Genomic DNA, 21387 nt, shown 5'->3' on the forward strand with positions numbered 1-21387 from the left:
CCAGAAATAAGCAAGCTCTACAAATTAGGTAAGTTACCATAACCAAAAATCCATCCTGAGAGCTGCTCATAGTTAGCCTCTCTCTAAAGGAAAAAGCCAAATGCCTTCTCTCAAGCACTTAATGTATTTTATAATAAAAATCACTCCAAGGAGCATCTGGGTGGCACAGCTGGTTGAGCTCCTGACTCTTGGTTTTGGCTCAGATCATGATCTCAGGGTGGTGAGATCGAGCCCCGTGTCAGGCTCCATGCTCAGCACGGAGTCTGCTTAAGACTCTCTCTCCCTCTGCTCCTCTCCCCTCCCATACACTCTCTCTTTCAAATAAATAAATCTTAAAAAACAAAAATCACCCCAAGCTTTTTTCAATCTCAGACATCAAAGTAATGCTACATTTCCAGAGTCACAATTATATTTCAGGGAGGAGAAATCATTTCTCATTTTTTCTTCCCTTTCATACCTCTCAGATATATAGAAATACTTGTACTTCATTAAGGTGATCTCAAAGCCATGCGTAAATGGCTATAGAAACTTGCAAGTTCTTCACACTCAAAGTATTTCATATAAAACCATATTTTAAAGCAATTTTCAAGGGAGAGATAGATGTAAATCAAATATACACAGTAAAGTCTAAAAAACTCCAATTAGGCATCTTCTATGGCTACTTACCCCGAGAGACAGAGAACTTGTATGCAAATTCTCAAACTATAAACTAATAATGAGCATATGAACCAACCATACAACTCAAAAGACTACAAAGTTACTAGATGACTTAGTATAGATGTACACCCATGTATACAACTTTGGTCTCTATGATAAATCTGAATTGATTCCACTTAGAAGCCTAACTAGCTCAGGGAGGGCAATTTAGCAACATCAAAATTTTAAATGTACATACCTTTTAATGCAGCCCATCTACACACACACACACACACACACACACACACACACAATGGTTGTTTCTAGAAAGAGAAGATGACTGGCAGGGGAACAGGAGTGAATGGGTGAAAGTTTCTCTTCATTTATACCTCTAAACACATTTGAATTTCATACCATCTGCATATCATACCTTTTTATAGTGACTCTAGTTCAAAATTTTAAATGTACATTACCCTGTGACCAATTCCAATAACTGGTATTTCTCAAAAAATAAATAAATAAGTTACAGAGATATACATGTAAGACTATTCATTACAGCACTATTTATAACAGTGAAATTCTACAAGCAATGTCCAAAATTATTGTTCATTCTTAGAAAAAAGAAAAACTATGCAGCAATCCAAAAGTACTGACAAAGAGTTATATGCTCAGAAACACAAAGCAAAGATATATTCAATTAGAAAGGTAAGCTAAAAAATACATATGTAAATATCTATTTCTATATACACGGGGGCACAAAGGGCTATTTCTCTAGGGATTCTGATGAAAGGAAGAACTCTCATTTTTACTTTAGACACTTTAATATTCTCCTAATTTAGTATTTTCTAAATATGTATAGGAGCACATATGACTTTTGTCATAATATTTCAAATAAAATTTTCTTTAGCTAAACCAAACCAAACTTCTCACTGGCAATGTAAGTAGAAACAGAGGAAAACTAGCATTCAAAGGGGGACTATTTGAAAATAAAAATAAAAAAACACAATAGGATACTACTTCACACCATCTAGAATGGTGTAGTAATCAAGACTGTGAGGTACTTACATAAGAACAAACATATAGGCGAATGGAAAACAATAGGCAGTCCAAAAATAAACCTATACATTATTGGTTAATTTATTTTTTAGAATCTTTATGTTTGGAACCTTCCCAAACCTTGCCCTATGCACCTCACCATTTGGCTGGTTCACATTTGCATTATTTTATTATCATAACACAAATTATAAGCATAGAACTATCCTGAACTCTGTAAGGTATTCTAGCAAATTACCCAAACTGAGAAGGGTATTAAGTGCCCCTGCATTTTTAGCCAGTTCATACTAAGTGAAGGTGACTTGGAGACCCCCAAACTTGTGGCTGGTGTCTGAAGTGAGGGCAACCTTGTAGGAAATTGTGTCCTTAAACTGTCACATTTGGCCTAATTCTGAGTAGTCTGGTGTAAGAAGTCATTACAGGCAGAAAGATTATTAGAAAAAATGACTGGAAGGAAAGCCCCTAATTTTGATATTTAAGAAATGTAATGTACTCGGGGCGCCTGGGTGGCTCAGTTGGTTGGGCGACTGCCTTCGGCTCAGGTCATGATCCTGGAGTCCCGGGATCGAGTCCCGCATCGGGCTCTCTGCTCAGCAAGGGATCTGCTTCTCCCTCTGACCCTCTTCCCTCTCGTGCTCTCTGTCTCTCATTCTCTCTCTCAAATAAATGAATAAAATCTTTAAAAAAAAAAAAGAAATGTAATGTACTCCATGTAGGATAACTCATAGTTCCACACCTAGACAAATTGATGAAATGTCCAAAATGAAACACAAATAAAGGACACTGAAAACAGGAACAAGAAGAGATTCCTAACACAGACTGGATCCTCAATAAGATTAACAGCTATTTTCTCAAGAGAACCCACAGAGATCAAATGGCAATTGAATGACCTATTCAAACTGCTAAAAGGGAAAGATAATCAACCAAGAATTCCATATCCAAGCAAACTATCACTCAAAAGTGCAGGGTAAATGAACACATTCCCAGAAAAACAAAAAGAGAGAATTTTTCACTGGAAGATCTAACCCAAAATAAACACTAAGATTTCCTCAGGTTAAAATGAAAGGACACAAGACACTAACCTGAATCCCCACAAAATAATTAAGAGCACAAGTAAAAGTAACTACATAGGTAAATATAAAAAGGGTCTGAATATACTTCTGTTGGTAACTCTTTTTATATTTCACTTATGAGACAACTATAAAAGGCAACACTTATAAATTGGTGCTGATGGGCATATAATATAGACAGATGTAATCTGTATGACCATAACAACATAACATGGGGAATAAATAGAGCTATATAAGAGCAAAGATTTGGGATACTAGTGAAATTGATATAAAAAATGTAACAATTATATAAATACATAAAAATCACATAATATTAACAGATAAAGGACAAAAATCACATGATCTCTATAGACATAGAAAGAGTATTTGACAAAATCCAACATGTTGATGATAAAAAAAAAATCAATAAACTAAGAATAGAAGAAAACTTCCATAAACTGACAAAGGGAATCCGCAAAAACCCTGTAGCTAATATACTTACAGGTGAAAGACTAAAGCTTTCCCCCCTAAGACTGGGAACAAAACAAGGATGTTCATTCACACTACTTCTATTCAGCATGGTACTAGGAAGTTCTAGACAGGCAATGAGACAAGAAAAGAAAAAATAAAAAAGAGATAAAGACATCCTGATTGAAAAGGAAGAATCAAAACTATCTCTACTGTCATCTGTAAGATGACAATATTTTCTATATAGAATTTTTTTTAAAAAAAGCTTTAGAATAAACAAGTTCAACAAGGTTGTAGCATATAAGATCAATATACAAAAATCAACTGTATTTCTATTCACTATCAATGAACTATCCAAAAATTAAATTAAGGAAATAATTCCATTTATAATAGCATCAAAAAGAACAAAATATTAACAAATAAATTTAATGAGAGAAGTGTAAGACTCCTTCATTGGAAACTACAAAACATCACTGAAAGAATAACAAGACCTAAATAAATGGAAACACATCCTGGGCTCATGGGTTAGAAAATTCAATATTGCTAAGATGTCAATACTCCCCAAACTGATCTACAGATTCAATGCAATTCCTATTGAAACCCAGTGGCCTTTTTTTGCATATACTGACAAACTAATCTTAGGATTCATATGAAAATGAAGGCGACACAGACCAGCCAAACAATCTTTAAAAAAGAAAAAAGAGAAAGAAAAATCCAAAGTTGGAAAACACACTTGATTACAGTAGTAATCAAGACTGTGAGGTACTGGGCGCCTGGGTGGCTCAGATGGTTAAGCGTCTGCCTTCGGCTCATGTCATGATCCCACGGTCCTGGGATCGAGTCCCGCATCGGGCTCCCTGCTCCTTGGGAGCCTGCTTCTCCCTCTGCCTCTCTCTCTCTCTGTCTCTAATGAATAAATAAATAAAATCTTTAAAAAAAAAAAAAAAAGACTGTGAGGTACTTACATAAGAACAAACATATAGGCGAATGGAAAACAATAGGCAGTCCAAAAATAAACCTATACATTATTGGCTAATTTATTTTTTAAAAGAGTGCCATGATACTTTAATGGGAGAAGAGCATTCTTTTCAATAAATAGTACTGGGACAACTGAATATCCCAAAAGACATTCAGTTGCATGCCAAACTGTATATGAGAAAAAAATGTGGACTTCTACCTCACACCACATATAAAAACTAACTGAAAATACATCCAAGAACTAAATGTTAAAGAGAAAAAACTATAAAACACTCAAAAGAAAACATAGGTATAAATCATCATAACCTAGAATTAAGCAAAAATTTCATACAAATAGCACAAGCAACAAAAGAAAAAAAAGTAAATTGGACTTAATCAAAATTTAAAGCATCTGTCCTTTAATTTTTTTTTTTTTAAGATTTTATTTATTTGCGAGAGAGAAAATGAGAGACAGAGAGCATGAGAGGGAGGAGGGTCAGAGGGAGAAGCAGACTCCCTGCTGAGCAGGGAGCCTGATGTGGGACTCGATCCCAAGACTCCAGGATCATGACCTGAGCCGAAGGCAGTCGCTTAACCAACTGAGCCACCCAGGCGCCCCAGCATCTGTCCTTTAAAAGACTGACCACCAAGAAAATGAAAAGACAAACCATGAAATTAGAAAAATACTGACAAATCCTACTATATATAAGGGATTAGTACCCGGAACACATAGAGAACTCATAACAGTAACAAAACAAGTAACCCAATTAAACATAGGCAAATAATTTTAATAGACATTTCTCCAAAAAAAGATATAAATAGTCAATAAGCCCAGGAAACAATGCTCAACATTATTCATGTTTGAGTAATGCAGGTCAAAACCACAATGAGATACCACTTTATACCCACTAGGCTATAATCAAAGAGACAGACAGTATCAAGCGTTGGCTAGAATGTGGAGAAAATAGAACCAGCATACATTGCTGGTAGCAATGTATAATGGTGCAGCCGCTTTGAAAAACAGCCTGTTAAAAAGAGAGTTACTAAACAGGCAATTCTCCTCCTAGGTATACACACAAGACAAATGAGAACATATGTCTACACAAAAACTTGTACATGATTGTTTATAGCAGCATTATTCATAGTAGCCACAAAGAAGAACCCTAAATTTATAACAAATGATGAATGGATTTTTAAAATATGGTATATCCATTCAAGAAACTATTATTTGGCCATTAAAAGAAACGAAGTACTGACACACGCTCCTACTGGGTAACCTTGAAAACATTACACTAAGTGAAAGAAATGAGACACATAAGACCACATATTGTATGATTTCATTTATATTAAATGTCTCAAATAGGCAAATCCATAGAGAAAGAAAACAGATTTGTAGTTGCCAGGGTCTAGGGTAGAAACAAATGCAGAGTGAATGCTACAGGGCATTGGATTTTAGGGGTGATGATAATGTTCTAACATCAGTCAGAGGTTATACTTGTATAAACTCTGTGTATACATTAAATACATTGATTGTCCACTTTAAAAGACTGAATTTTATGGCATGTGAATTATGTCTCAACAATAACTATTTTATACATATATATAAATTATATGATTATATATATATATTTGAGTCTTTCCAAAGTCAAAATTCCTTACAAGTAGAACAAATGTCTCTTAAATAAACATTTAACCTTGACAACAATAAACTTAGCTATTTCAAATACAATGCACAAAGTCTTGTGAATATTTTCATTATAGCACAACTTCCTGGGAATCCACAAACCAATTACAAGTGATGTATAAAAAAGAGTAATACTTAAAGAATCTTACTGCTTACTACAGAGCCTACAAAAATATAAGCAAACCATTCTCTTTCAAAATCACCCTTGAAATACCACTCACCAAGTACACTGCTCTTTGGAAGAAGGTTGTGGTCTCCAGGATTTTATGCATTGTGATGGTTTCCAACTCATCAGGATCTAACTGTTCCTTTTCAAAGGGCATTCCATTGAACAGAACAATAGGCAGTGGACCAACCCCAGTCTGCTCATAGTAGCCTCTCGCTTCCTGAAACACAAGGGACCACAAACATTTTTTGCCCTTCATGAGACAAATGGAACAAAGCATAGTTTTCATACATATATGTGCTAATGAGAAAAGTAAAATCAACAGAAATATGGTCACCAAGAAATAACAAAAGAAATGCCTTTAAAGAAATATCAGAAGAAACATAGTTAATATACTACTGGGTAATTTGAAACTGATTACTGAGTTTTTGTAAAACCACAAAACCTTGCACATTAGGAAGTGATTTGGGGGTGAGGGTAATTTTAAGCTACCCAGGCTACCAAACTTTAATTACATATACTATAGCCAAGACATATAACAGACCTTTCAACAATGATGGAGATATTCTATCTTTGCTGTCCAATGCAGTAGCCACTAACCACATGTAACTATTGAGCAGCTGAAATTAATTTTCATTTTAAAAGCCACATGTGGCTAGATGCTACCATAATGGGCAGCACAATGACAGACTGCCATAAATTATGAGTGTTCCTGGGCAGATAGCCTGAGATGAAATATTTACACCCCAATCTAAACTTAAAAGGATCCCTATCACTAACATAGAAATTACACTTTAGAAAACAAAACAAGGCTAGTGGTAAAACAGTGCTTGAAAATTGCCCTATAATATACTAAGCCCAATCTTTTTCCTTCTCCAAGACAAAAGAGGTTCCTTAGCAGGGAAATGTCAGGGCAACAAAAAGGTAAATATATCTAAGATGAACACTCTTCTCTGGTGGTCAGTATAGGGGTACATTCCCCCTAGATATCAACCAAAAATCCGTAACTAACTTGTCAAAGTAAAACATACATTACTACCCAAGATGTAAAAAGGATTCCTTAAAACATACTTGTTAGGTATCTTATAACTAATACTTTCTGAAAATAGCAGAATTATACATATTTATATATAAATAGAAAAGTACTTCAACTGGGTAACTGACAATCATCAACAGCAAAGACTACTTAGTTCCTAATCAGATCTAGCCACAATAGTAACTAATGGTACAGACTTTCTGCACAGGCAGAAAGGTCTTCTATGTTGATTTCTGCCACTTCTATATATCATAGTTTATACTTTTAAAATTTACACTTCTAAAATTCTTACCATGTTAATTCTGTTCTTTGATGTCTCAACTATTTCAAAGACATTCATTAAAAACTCAATTTTAACATACTTTGAGTTTTGAAAATTATCCCCCAACAAAACAAAACAAAACCCGTATTATAACTCTTAAGTGACAATAAGAAATGACACTGGTTTTCTCTGGAAATGGCAACTGAGTGAAAATCAGGAGTGGGAGGGAGATGTTTTGACTATATATACCTTCTTTTCTTACAAACCATAAAAAATTTACCAGACCAAATAACAGAATGCAGCCTAATTACCAAAAAGGCAAACTTAAATATTACATGAGACTTTCTATCAATAACTAAAAATGTTAACTATAAATAATTTAAAAACCTTAATAATTACAGGCGAGGTCTTATGAATGAGCTACTCACAATGATTACTGAAATTAATAAGGACTCAGAGTTAACATGCCAAACGCAAAATGTCTACATGTATAAGTTAGGACTTTTCTTAAATATCATTATCTATCTTATTAGCTTGAAAGATATAAATATACACCTATCAGACTACATTATCTTCCGTTTAAAAATGCTACTTTAATTATACTGCCTAGTACAAATAATTACAACTTTCAAATACCATAGATGGAGGATATCATAGCTTCAGATTTATACAAAAGGTACAGATATTTATTTAAAGACTTTTATTTACTTATTTGAGAATGAGAGAGAGAGAGAGAGCATGCACGCACATGCGCAAAGGGGGAGGGGCAGAGGGAGAGAGAATCCTAAAGCAGACTCTCCGCCCAGCACAGAGCCCGATGCAGGGTTTGATCCCAGGACCCTGAGATCATGACCTGAGCTGAAATCAAGTCGGCTGCTTAACCAACTAAGCCACCCAGACACCCCAGCACAGATATTTATAAGTGTAATAACAATTGCTAAATGATATTATTCCTCCTTAAAAATTTTTCAAAAGAATCTTTTTCTTGGGCTTTTTCAGGTGGAGGCACAGCTGCTACAGTTTTGAAAATCTTATGAAAATCTTATTAATCATTAGATTCTTAGGACTTCTGGGAATCTCACAACATCCTTGTCATGAAAGTATGTTTACTCAAATACCTAGGAAATTAAGTGGTCTAAGATCATTTGCTTACATAGGAAGGGCCTCTAATCAGTACAGATGAGGAAAAGAGCCAAGACTGGGAAATTACTGAGGAGCTAGGTTTGTGACACATATATTTGATTCATCAGTAAAATCAAGATTTCAATACATATAAAAATATCCTTTTTATCAATTTGTCTAATATTTCTCAAGAAAATACCTTTGACATAGCAATCATCCACAATGAAAAGGAAATGCGTACTGTTTCTTCAGTAGGATGAGAGAAAATTAAAGTGAAACGTTTTCCAGGTGAGATGAGTTAAATAAAGGGGATCAAGAGTACACTTATCATGACGAGCACTGAGTAGTGTACAGAATTGTTGGATCATTATACTGTACATCTGAAACTAATATAATACTGTATGTTAATTATACTTGAATTAAAAAAATTTTTTAAACAATGTAAGATCTAATGTTAAAATGGTAAAGAGCAAGCAAGCAAGCACACTGGGGTAAAATCAGGCACTTCTCCCTCCCAAGGGAAAAAAAATAAAATTAAAAATTAAAAAAGAAAGTTACACATTTTCTAAATGTAAAATATGAGAAAACTTCATGAATTCCCTCAATTCTTTGGCATTCCCAAAGTGGCCCTTCTTTCCTTTTATTTCATCTATTCTTTTTCTACAGAGTATTATTCTTACTGTTTGTGTCTATCTAGAAAATCACTGGGTACCATATCAGTTTTATTTTAAATAACACGTAAGGCAAGTGAGTGAACGGAAGGATACAATAGAACAATGGAACCATGTTCAGTCTACCCTGAATAGACCTCATGACCAGCCGCAACACTAAACCTGACTTAATACACTTTAAAACAAGAAGACTTAACACTAAAGCATGAGTGCCATCAGTATCATGGCTGAAGAGAACATAACTCATTGGTGCTTCCCAATCCTGAACAACAATTTGGCATCTATCCACAGACAAAAGTGCCTTTGTGGAAGGTTTGGGATCCAGCACCATATGCCAAGGAACCCAGAAGAAGGTTCACCCACCCATGCATCACGTAACAGACATACAGATTTCAACCCCATCTGTGGACCCTGCATTGGCTCATCAACTGGCTCCAGTCCCTCCTAGCCATAGCCTGAGAACCCACTGGAGCAAAAAAATATGAGGGAGCCTGGGTGGCTCAGTTGGTTAAGCGTCTGCCTTCGGCTCAGGTCATGATCCCAGGGTCCTGGGATCGAGTCCCATGTCGGGCTCCCAGCTCAGTGGGAAGCCTGCTTCTCCCTCTGCCTGCCACTCTCCCTGCTTGTGCTCTCCCACTCTCTCTCTCTCAAGTAAATAAAATCTTTAAAAATATAAAATAAAATAAATTTTTAAAAAATATGAGACTGAATGCATTAGAAAAGATAAGAAGAACAGTCTAACTTCACTCCCATCAGCCCTCCCCCAAAGCAGCACAGCTTAGGGCCAAGAGAGATCTTCTGGGCCCATGATTTCTCCTGCAGGGGGGAAACTGAGAGCAAGTGAGCAGGCAGGGAAGCACTCAACTTCCCCCACTATAAGGAATACTGCCAAAGAGGCTCATTTCTCTCTTACCCCATCTAGAGTACTGAATTGTGAACTGTGTGACTGGGGGTAGAAAGAAGCTGGAAGAGGGCAGCAGACAGTACTAAGAAAGCATTTAAAGGGGATGGATCCTACTTACTGCATCACGGACTCCAACAAGAAGCCCACCCATGAGCCACTGGGGACACTTCATCCACAGATTCCACCAAATGGCTCACGGACACACCCCACCTACACTCACCCTCACCCTGTGGCCAGTTCCCTGTATATGCTCCTGACAGTGGTGGCAAGAGTAAGCTTTAACCAGATGGCTAGTGAGCAAGCACAGAAAACCAGCCCAAATGTGTGGGCCAGAGAGACAAAATATTGGAGCGTTATGGCCACCTTGGGGAAAACAAAAGAAGGGCAGTCAGCACCCAGCCTTGGGCACTGTAGAATCGAAAATTAGGCATGCTTAAGAATTCTGTACAAGAAAGAACAAGTATGGAGTATATGTATCCACAGATGGCCTGAGAAAGCCTCAGAATTCCTAGCAGGTCTGACAAAAGGTACTTCTCTCCCAAAGGCAGTAAAGACTGTGGGAGGTGACTGCTACCTCAAATGCAAAAAAGCAACATGAAACTGCAAGGAATATCAAGAAAACATGACAGCACCAAAGGATAGCAATAATCTTTCAGTAACCAATTCCAAAGAAATGGACATCTGTGATTTACCCAATAAAGAATTCAAAAAAGTTGTTTATAAAGGGAAACTCAATTATAAGAAAACACAGAAAGATAATTCAACAAAATAAAAAAAACCACACAAACAAAATTTAAAGTTTAGTAAGAGAGAGAGAAATAATAAAAAAGAACCAAACAGATATTTTGGAGCCAAAGAACACAATAAATGAAAGGAAAAATGAAATAGCATTATTATCAGAATGGATCAAGCAGAAGAAAGAATCTGTAAGTTAGAAGACAGGAACTTTGAAATTATCCAGAGGAGAACAACAAGAACAAAAAGAATGAAAGAAATGTTATCTAGATGATTTGCAAATTACTAGAGTTCCAGAAGGAGACAAGAGGTTTGAGAAGGGATCAAAAAGCTTATTTAAAGAAATAATGGTTGAGAAGTCCCCAAATCTGGGAGAGATTTGATTATTCAAGTTCATGAAGCTTATAGGTCACCAAACAAAATCAACTTAAAGAGATCCTCTGCAAGACACATTATAATAAAACTGTTAAAAATCAAAGACAAAGAGAAAATATTAAAAGCAGCAACAGAAACACACTTGTAACAAATCTCAAGGGAGAAACAGACAACACAATGTGAGTAGAGGAATTCAATACCTCACTGTCAACAACATAAATAATCCAAATAGATAATCCAATAAATAATCCAAACAAAAATTAGTGAAGAAACACTGGAATTTAATTATACTTTAAACCAAATGGACCTAAAAGACATATATAGAATATTCCACCCAACAGCAGCAGAATACATGGCTTCTTAAGCACATATGAAATATTCTAGAAATCAGTAACATGAGGAAAGCTGGAAAATTTACAAATATGTAGAAATTAAACAACAAACTCCTTAATCAGTGAGTCAAAGAATAAATGAAAAGTGAAAGAAAGAAACATCTTGAAATAAACAAAAATGGAAATATAACGCACCAAAACTTAAAGGATGCAGAAAAAGTAGTTCTGAGAAGGAATTTTATAGTGATAAATGCCAACATTAAGAAAAAAGAAGGATCTCAAATAAAAAGCCTAACTTTACACCACCAGACACTAGGAAAGAAGAAGAACTAAACCCAAATTTAGCTGAAAGAAAGAAAGATCAGAGACCAGAAAAACAAATAGAAAAGTTAACTAAGCTGTTTTTTAAAAGATACAAAATTGGCAAACCTTTAGCTAGACTAAGAAAAAAGAGAAAAAAATAGTAAATAAAATCAGAAAACAGGAGACATTACAACTGACACCACAGAAATGCAAAGTATCATGAGACTTCTATGAACAATTTTATACCAACAAACTGGGTAACCAAGAAGTAATGGATACACTTCTAAAGACATACAACCTACCAAGACTGAACCATGAAGAAACATCTCCTTCACTTAAAAGTAAAAAAAGTTCATAAATACATTTTTATTGTTTTAAATGAAAATGTCTCAGAAATGTATTTAGATTCCTTGCCTGAACATTTATTTTCAATAAACTGACTACCTTGTTCCTGCTTGCAACAGATAAAGGTCCTTTTACTGTATTTAATGTCTCACAAAAAATAGTATTATCTTTAAATAAAATTTTTAAATATTTCCCTATATCCTTATTACCATACTTTGCCATTCTGCTTTATTACATTTCTTAATATATTTTTATCTTTAGCCTAAACAACATCAATATTTTAAGTCATATCTTGGCAAGCATACATTATACACTTCTAATAGCTTTTATGTGGAATATACATCACACAAGTACTACCACTGCACTGTGTAAAATAAATTTGTTTTTCAATTTAATAGTTAATATGCCAGCTAAAAATCAATGGTATCGTCACAAAATTGAAATATAAACTGCATTCGCAAACACAAAAAAGTAACCTGGTTTCTAAACTGTTAAATGCTAAGTACCTAAATACTTTAACCACCACTACCCTTATTAATAACAACTCCCCAAAAAAGGAAGGTAAGGAAAGCATAGCATTGTGGTAAAATGAGAAGCGCAAAAGAATTTCTTACCTTCCGATTCTGATCATAAGCAGAGTCAATCCCCAAAATGCTATTCACTTCAACATATGGATACTTCTTCTCTAGGACACTGACCACATGTTCAACTTTTACTTTTTCTCCAGTCCTTACTTTGTTATATATCTGAAGAAAGAAAAATCAGGCAACCAAACGCACTTTTAAATCCAAATTTCAGAATGTTTATTACAAAAGATTTCTGAATGTAGAGAGAAAACATGGCTATTTTTCTTGTAAGGTGAAATGCAACAGGTTAGCAATTCTCCCTTTTTCATATACTTCCTTAAGATACCTTCTTATATTAGAAACTACATATTCTTAAAATGACCCAATCAGCTCATACTCACATTAAGTCCCAAATGCAAAAATGTGTTAATTTTTTAAAAATCTGAACACCTTTACATAATCCTTGAAATAAGAACTCATGGCCATGATGTTTAGGGGGGCGAAAGTTATAAAATATGTATGGCAAAAACCTTGTTTTTAAAAAGCAGATATAAAACAAATAACAACACAACTGTGTCTGTATACAGTTAAACACCTAGAAGGATATAAGACAACCTTCTAATAGTGGCTGTCTTTAAGGAGCAGGATTAGGAAAGGGAAAGACAGAGAAATTTTAAATCGATACACTTTAATATTATTTTTAAAAAATTTTACAATGAACACACAATGTTTTTGCTGTTGCAAATAAAAATTTGAAAAAATGAAAACTCATATACATATACATCCTTCATATACACAGCTATGGGAGTGGGGGAACAACTTTAAAAAGCAGACTTTAAAACACATCCTCAGCAAATCCTTCTGAACTTACTTCTTTCTCTATGGCCCTATTGCTAACCACCTTCGCCATCATCTCTCACAGAGATCCCAGCAACAGCTCACCAACCACTATCCCTGCCACTGTCTACCCTCCATCAGACCCGTCTCCATACATGCATCAGAATGATGTTTTTAACTGGAGTTTAACCTCTGCAAGCTGGACACTCATTGCCTGGCCTGACAGCCTCGACAAATAGGTTCCCCTCTCAGCCATACAGACAAAGGAAATCACTACCTCTGATTTGCAGCCATTGTTCAACTGACTCCTGTTTTTCCTCCTACACTCAGCTGGGACAACTTCCCATTCCACAACAATGCCATCCCTAGTAGAGTGAGGTCTAGTGCTGCCACAGTTGGCTGTGCTTCCCACAGTGCATTAACCATCTGCATGGACATGTCCCCCACTAGAATGTAAGGTCTTTGAGGACAAGGGTGAAGTCTTACTCTTCTTTGTATCCCTTGCAGCTAGTACCAGGCCTTTAGTCTCTAATAGATGTTAGCCAAATAAATAAATGAACATTTTAACTAATAAAAAATGCTCCAGACTGAATCTCTAAACAATAAATATAACAAACATAATAAACAGCAGGCTGACATGTTTATAGGTTAAAAAATAAGTGGTGAAAATCAACTGCTTTAAAGATGGTTTTCTAATAATTACCACTAATCTGTAAGCAAAAGAACTATTATTTATAAATTTTTTATATTCAAAAATAGAAAAAAAAGAAAACAAGAGAGTTCCTTGTTTGAACTGAAGAAAGTATCTTAAGTATATATAAAACTCAGGGTATTTCAGTTCCCAAGGTAAAAATATGGAGAAAATAGACAATAAGAATTTATGATTTGAATATTAATTAAATGAAAATATCATAAAGACCTTAAAAGGAAAAAAAGCAAACATTTTTTTAAACAAGCAGAGAACATCACATTTACAAAAAAAAAAAAAGAAAAATTAATTAGTGTTTTCAAGTCACCAAAAGGCAGAAGACTAATAAGGTACATTAGTAGGGCTCCTAAGGAATCTTATCTTAGCTGAGATCACAGCAATTTATTATTAACATCAGTAAATCAGTAAAAGCAACTCCTTAAATATAAAACACAAAGGTTGAGAGAATAATTTATCAAGCTTTTTCTCTTTACAGAAATATAAAATCCTCTTAACTCATACTGGTTCTTAAAGTAAGTTAAATTAAGAAAATTATTCGCCATTTTGATTGAAAACATACATGTATCAGAGTTTGGAAGGCATGATAATCATCCACTTCTTGGGCAACATAATTATACGCTCTCAGAATAGCCACTCCAGCATCTTGCATCCCATCAACATCTTCAGAGTCATTAACCACAAAGATTAAACCAATTCTGGGGAGAGGGGGAAGGGCAAAAAGAAGAAAAAGAAACATCTCAAAAAATGCAACTGGTTAAAAAGAATGGCATCCCTGTATCCCACTCACATATTGTAACTTCCTCTACTGAAAAGCACAGTTCACATCTTACTCTAATACACTGGGCAAAGGCTTTCATCACTTACAGAATAGAAAAGCAGGTTCCCAAAGGTGGCTTAGACTTTTCAACTGTTAAACCACACTGCTTCCACATGGTGAAAGGCCTTTACTGACATGAAGGATTCTGTTATAGTTTTAGTTGGAGATTTTGTTGTTTTTAAGCAAAAATTAGGGGAAGTGAACATTTTCAGAATGTGAAAATATATAAAAAGGGGGGTGGATTTTGGGATTAACATAGGCAAGATGAAAATCATAGGTAAATGGAAAACATAAAAATGTTTACTATTATCTGTTGGCAAAAAGCTACAACCAAGGTTAATGTTCATTACATTTTAAAATTTAAATTAAATTATAAGAATGAACCACAAAAAGATACCATTACACATCTATAAACTGGCAAAAAAAAAAAAAAAAAAAAAGCAAAAAACTTGCACTGGCCAATACAGAAGTCACCAGCCTACATATTGGAGCAAAACCAATTCAACTGAGAATGGACGGTTTTTTTTAACAAATGGTGATGGAACTGGATATCCACAATGCAAAAAAACAAATCTAGGCAGAGAACTTATACCTCTCACAAAATATTAACTCAAAATGGATCATAAACATGAATATAAAACACAGAACTATAAAATTCCTAGAAAAGAACACAGAAAATTTAGGTGATCTTGGGTTGGTCAACGACTTATTAGATCTAACAAGCAAAAACATGATCCATGACCCCCCCCAAAAAAAGGGATGAGCTAAACTTCACTGAAATTGGGACTTCTGCTCTGTGAAAGAGACCATTAAGAGAATGAGAACAAGCCACAGACTGGTAGAAAACCTGTGGGAAACTAAGAAACACATATCTGATAAAGGACAGATATCCAAAATATACAAAGAACTCTTAAAACTCAACAACAACAAAAAGTTTAATATGGGCAAAAGATCTAAATTAGTACCTCAGCAACTAAGGCACAGAGTTGGCAAATAGCAAAAAAAAAAAAAAAAAAAGGATGTTCAACATCACGTATTTAGGGAATTTCAAATTAAAACCACAATGGAGGGCGCCTAGGTGGCTCAGTCGTTAAGCGTCTGCCTTCGGCTCAAGTCACGATCCCTGGGTCCTGGGATCGGCCCCGCATTGGGCTCGGCCCCGCAGTGGGCTCTCTGCTCAGCAAGAAGCCTGCTTCTCCCTCTCCTACTTCCCCTATTTGTGTTCCAGCTCTCGCTGTCTCTCCCCCTGTCAAATAAATAAATAAAATCTTAAAAAAAAAAACTACAATGGGATCCCACTACACAATTATTAGAATAGCTAAAATCCAAAACACTGACAACACCAAATTCTGGAGAGAACCTGGAGCAACAGGAACTCTTACTCATTGCTGGTAAGAATGCAAAATAGTAGAACCACTTTGGAAGACAGTGTGGCAATTTCTTATAAAACACTTTTTACCATAAGATAAAGCAATTGTGCCCCTTGGTATTCTTCAAATGAGCTGAAGACTTATGTCCATACAAAAATCTACACACGGATGTTTACAGCAACTTTATTTATAATTACACAAATTTGGAAGCAACCAAGATGTTTACCAATAGGTGACTGGATTAAAAAAAAAAAAACACCACCACCAGAGTACATCTATATAATGTAACATTATTTGGTGATAAAATGAAATGGTCTATCAAGCCATAAAAAGACAAGGACAGGGGCGCCTGGGTGGCTCAGTTGTTAAGCATCTGCATTCAGCTCAGGTCATGATCCCAGGGTCCTGGGATTGAGCCCCGCATCAGGCTCCCAGCTCCACAGGAAGCCTTCTTCTCCCTCTCCCACTCCCCCTGCTTGAGCTCCCTCTCTCGTTGTGTCTCTCTCTGTCAAATAAATAAGTAAAATCTTAAAAAAATAAAAAAAGACATGGACAAACCTTAAAAGCATACTGCTAAATGAAAAAAAAAAAGCCAATCTAATAATGATATATATATCATGAGTCTGGAAAGGGCAAAACAATGGAGGCAGTGAAGAGACCAGTGGTTGCTAGCAGTTGAGAGGGAAGGACAAACAGGTGGGGCACGGAGGATGTGGAGGACAGTGAACCTATTCTGTAGGATTTTGTGATGGTGGAAACATGTCATTACACATTTGTCAAAACCCACAGACTATACAATGCAAACAATGAACCCAAATGTAAACTATGAACTTTAGTTAATAATAATGTATCAATACAGGCTAATTAATTAACAGTGCTCTAAAAAATACAAAGTCTATTAATTAAAAAGAGAAAGAGGTAAAGCCTAAAAATAGAAGAAAATACAAAAAGATACATATCAAACATCATGCTCTCCTGTGGTATGTAGAGAGTGTGTGTATATGTAGATGGTGGTGGCAAGAGAGTTTGTTTATAGATAAAAATTGTGTTTGTTTTCTAAAATCCCACTTAAAACAGAAATCATATGAGTAGGTTCTAGGCAGAAATGACTTAAATGTTCTTTTTTTTTTTTTTAAAGATTTTATTTATTTATTTGAGAGAGAGAATGAGATAGAGAGAGCATGAGAGGGGGGAGGGTCAGAGGGAGAAGCAGACTCCCTGCTGAGCGGGGAGCCCGATGCGGGACCGATCCCGGGACTCCAGGATCATGACCTGAGCCGAAGGCAGTCGCTTAACCAACTGAGCCACCCAGGCGCCCTTAAATGCTATTCTTATGAAAACAAAAATAAGAGCTAAGTATCTCCTCACAAAGGAATTCCCCTTTCCACGTTTCCAATTTCTAGAAAGGGCATCAGAGTTTTTCTGTTAGCTAGGCCCCTTCAGACTTCTGTTTCTCTCAGGCCCAGTCTCTTAACAAGTACCACTAGGGAGTCTCCCAGGTTTGTCCCCTCCTCTCCTCAGCCCCTGTCAACAACCTGGTGTACCACATCAAGGGAAACAAAGACTAAAACAATAGCCAGTCTGCCTTGGGTCTCTCCACCAACTATGTATGCCAACACTCCTCTCTACCGCCAGTAAGTGTCTTCTCACCTACCTTCACAATGTGAAAACCGCATTCCCTCTTCTTGTCCCTCAATGAAATTCAACAAATATTTACTTAGTGCCCATCGTGTAACATGGGCCAACTTCTTCTGTGTTCTTTTATTTCTCTTTTATTCAAAATATAGCTCTGGCTGCAATCCAGTAGTTCAGTCCTCCATCAAACCAGAGGGTATGCATGTTTTACATGAAAAATTTCACTAAACAAAATCTCTACTTTTCCATCAACAAAAACCCTCTATTTTCTTCAAAGCTTAACTAATATCCAACTGTTCCATGAAACCTTTGTCCCTCCCAAATATCTTAGTTCATTATCTTTTGCTTCCCTGAAATTCTAAAGCACTATGACTAGGACATAACCTAGAATCTGATCAAATATTTTCTTAAAGTGTCTGAAAGTATGAACAGTATTTTTTCCAAGAAGGTAGGAATACAGCTTAGATACTATCCACAGCATTTAGCTCAGTGCTGGGCACAGAACACACTACATTTGTTAGCTAGACTTTTCTTCTTCTCTATTTTCATCTTTCCTAAGAATTCAGATTTTGGTCGACATTACTCAGAATATAAGTGAAAATGGGCGCCTGGGTAGCTCAATGGGCTAAGCATTTGCCTTCGGCTGAGGTCATGATCCCAGGGTCCTGGGATCGAGTCCCACATCAGGCTCCCTGCTCAGCAGGGAGTCTGCTTCTCCCTCTACCCTTCCCCCTTGCACGTGATCTCAATCTCTCACTCTCTCAAATAAGTAAATAAAATCTTTGAAAAAAAAATAAGTGAAAATATCTTAGCATGTATTTGTAAAGCATTAAAATGCTGTTCTTAAAAAAGCACAGTGAAAAACCCAGCCATTCAAGTACCCTGTTGGTAGATTTGGCAATGCAAATAAAACAAGTGTGTCTGCGTCTACAAAAAGCTACAGGTACATTTAGTCCTTGCCAGTCTAAAAAGGTTGTTGGCAAAGCTCTTTATCTCCAGGGAAAGCAGAAATAGGCTTTGTGATGTGGACACTTACCTAGGAAAATTCCCTTTCACTAGGAAGCAAGCTGAGACCACAAACTATTTTTACATGAGCTATTTATTAATAATTCACTGGTGGTAAGCTTTTATCCATTGAGAATCAAATTTTCTACCCCAAAAGATACTGCTTCATACTTAAACAAAAGATACAACTGCCATTAATGATCCGACTATTAATTATCCAGTAGCACCAGACTTGCATTTAAGAATGACAAAACCTCCGCTAATTAGATATATATCATTCAATCAATACCAGTGTTACCTTAGTGGTATATGATTACTGAGGAACATCTCAGCTGTGTTAATCAACTCTGCTGTGGTCTCATGAGCAGGATCAACTATGAAAACCTGTAAAGGGGAAGGGGAAGGGAACACATAAAATGAAATTTATTCTAATGTCACATAAAAATGCTGTTACTCTTTGTACTTCCAGGAACTCCTGAACCACACGAAAGAGGAGTTACACAAACAGCAGTTTCCCTCCTTAATGTTCAAAAGAATGCAGTACTCTCGTGATATTCTGCTAATAACATGGGAACTGTGTTGTAGATTACTAACATCCATAGTTTTACTACACCTAAAAAAAACCCAAGTTTTAAGAACTCTCCTACCTTAGAAAACTGAGATTATCTTTTCTGTGTACTCATTTCTAAGCATTTCTGAATTAGGAATTCATTTAAAACTCAATTTTTAGATCACAATAATAGCTATCATGTATTAAGATCTCATGATGTGCTTTCAACACATATATAACCCCGTTTAATAAGTTCAGATATATAGTAAGAAAAAGAGGATGAAATTTTGACTAGGAAGGAAAAAAGTGGTTTCAAAAGTGAGACAAGTATAGAGGACAGTTTCCCTTGCACGTTTTGGGGAAGGAGACCTGCCCCCAATCTCTTTAAGAGTAAATGGTGGGAAAGGAAGAAATGACAGGGAAAAAGAGGGCCAACTAAGAAACCTCCTCCTCTCTCTCTCTAAAGCAGTGAAATAAGGAATAACAAGTAGGAGCTCACAGAAAGATTTATTTAAGTTTTAGAGATTAAGATATTAAAGGAAAAGAGTAGCAGCATATTCATCTTCTGCGTAAAACTATCTTTAAACTAAAATAAGGGGCCCCTGGGCTGCGTAGTCGGTTAAGTGTCTGACTCTGTTTCGGCTCAGGCTGTGATCTCAGGGTCATGAGGTCGAGACCCACGTCAGGCTCCATGCTCAGTGCAGAGTCTGCTTAAGATTCTCTCTCCCTCCTTCTCCCTCTGCCCCTCCCCCCACTCTTGCTTGCATGCTCGCTCGCGCTCTCTCTCTCTAAAATAAATCTTAAAAAACTAAAACAACATGGCCTAAACTTTCAGGTTAAGGATGAGGAACATTTCTTTACAAGCTGATGGAGGCAGTATTGCTACTGTGACATCTCACAGCCTCACACATGATCAATACATTTAAAAACCCTTCAGTTTGAATATGGAGGTAGAAGAAGAACATATTTAGTGGTGATAGTGATGGGAGAAGCAGCTAGTACAGGACAGAAATGAACAGTCTAGATATGGCTTAAAGGTAGGCGAGAAGGCAAGAGAGAAACAGAGCTCATCACCAGACAATTAGTAGTTTTACTCACCATGTTATGCAAGTTTTTCCTGATCTGCCGGATAACACCAGGAAAGGTGGGTCGAAGCAACTCTTGTAGACTAGAAGGCCATGAATTGTATCTGCTGTCAACCTCCAAGTTGTTGATCCACTAGGAAAAAAATAGCACAACATGGTGCATACACTTTAGTCACTATTAGTGAAATTACCAGAAATAACAGTAAGACTTGAAATGATTTTAAGAAGAATCACATGGGAAAGACCAGTTTCAAAAATACAAAGATCAAGTAGAAAAATGAGTGACTAAAACACAAGCCACAGAACAGAAGATACTTGCAACCTATAAAACCATTAAAGGACTAGTATCAAGACCATGTATAGAAATCTAACATATCAATAAAAAAAGGTCCACAACATATGAGAAAAGAAAATAAGCTACGGATATGAAGAAATTTACAGAGGAAATCCAACAAGGCAATTAACACAAGTAAAGATGTACATCTTCACTAGTAATCTGAGAATTAGAAACTAAAACCACAGTGAAATTTCACAATCATTAAATTTTAAAGTTTGTCAATATCCAAGAACAGGCAAGGGTGTAGAGCAATTGGAACTCTCACCCAATGCTGGTGCCTGGAATAGTCACTTGAGAGAGGAAAACAGTCACTTTAGAGAAGTATTCTAGTTCTAGGTATCCACCCCAAATAAATTCTCACATATATGCACAAAACAC

The 21387-nt window shown here is 36.0% G+C and overlaps 1 protein-coding gene across 6 annotated transcripts in view; it reads right to left on the reverse strand.

The window, feature by feature from the left end:
• Positions 1-21387, reverse strand: part of UGGT1 (UDP-glucose glycoprotein glucosyltransferase 1) — a 139024-nt gene that overhangs the window by 81176 nt on the left and 36461 nt on the right. For all 6 annotated transcript variants that reach the window (XM_064586350.1, XM_064586349.1, XM_064586352.1 and 3 more), the window contains exons 14-18: positions 20686-20805; positions 19336-19421; positions 14770-14905; positions 12713-12844; positions 6069-6233 (exon numbers count right to left, since the gene is read on the reverse strand). In XM_064586350.1, coding sequence (XP_064442420.1) covers positions 6069-6233; positions 12713-12844; positions 14770-14905; positions 19336-19421; positions 20686-20805 — 639 coding nt within the window. The remainder of the gene's footprint in view (positions 1-6068; positions 6234-12712; positions 12845-14769; positions 14906-19335; positions 19422-20685; positions 20806-21387) is intronic.

Source organism: Mirounga angustirostris, unplaced genomic scaffold (genome assembly GCF_029215605.1).
Source record: "Mirounga angustirostris isolate CCGP_5_RB_7025 unplaced genomic scaffold, mMirAng1.0.hap1 SCAF_3, whole genome shotgun sequence".
NCBI classification, from domain to species: Eukaryota; Metazoa; Chordata; class Mammalia; order Carnivora; family Phocidae; genus Mirounga; species Mirounga angustirostris.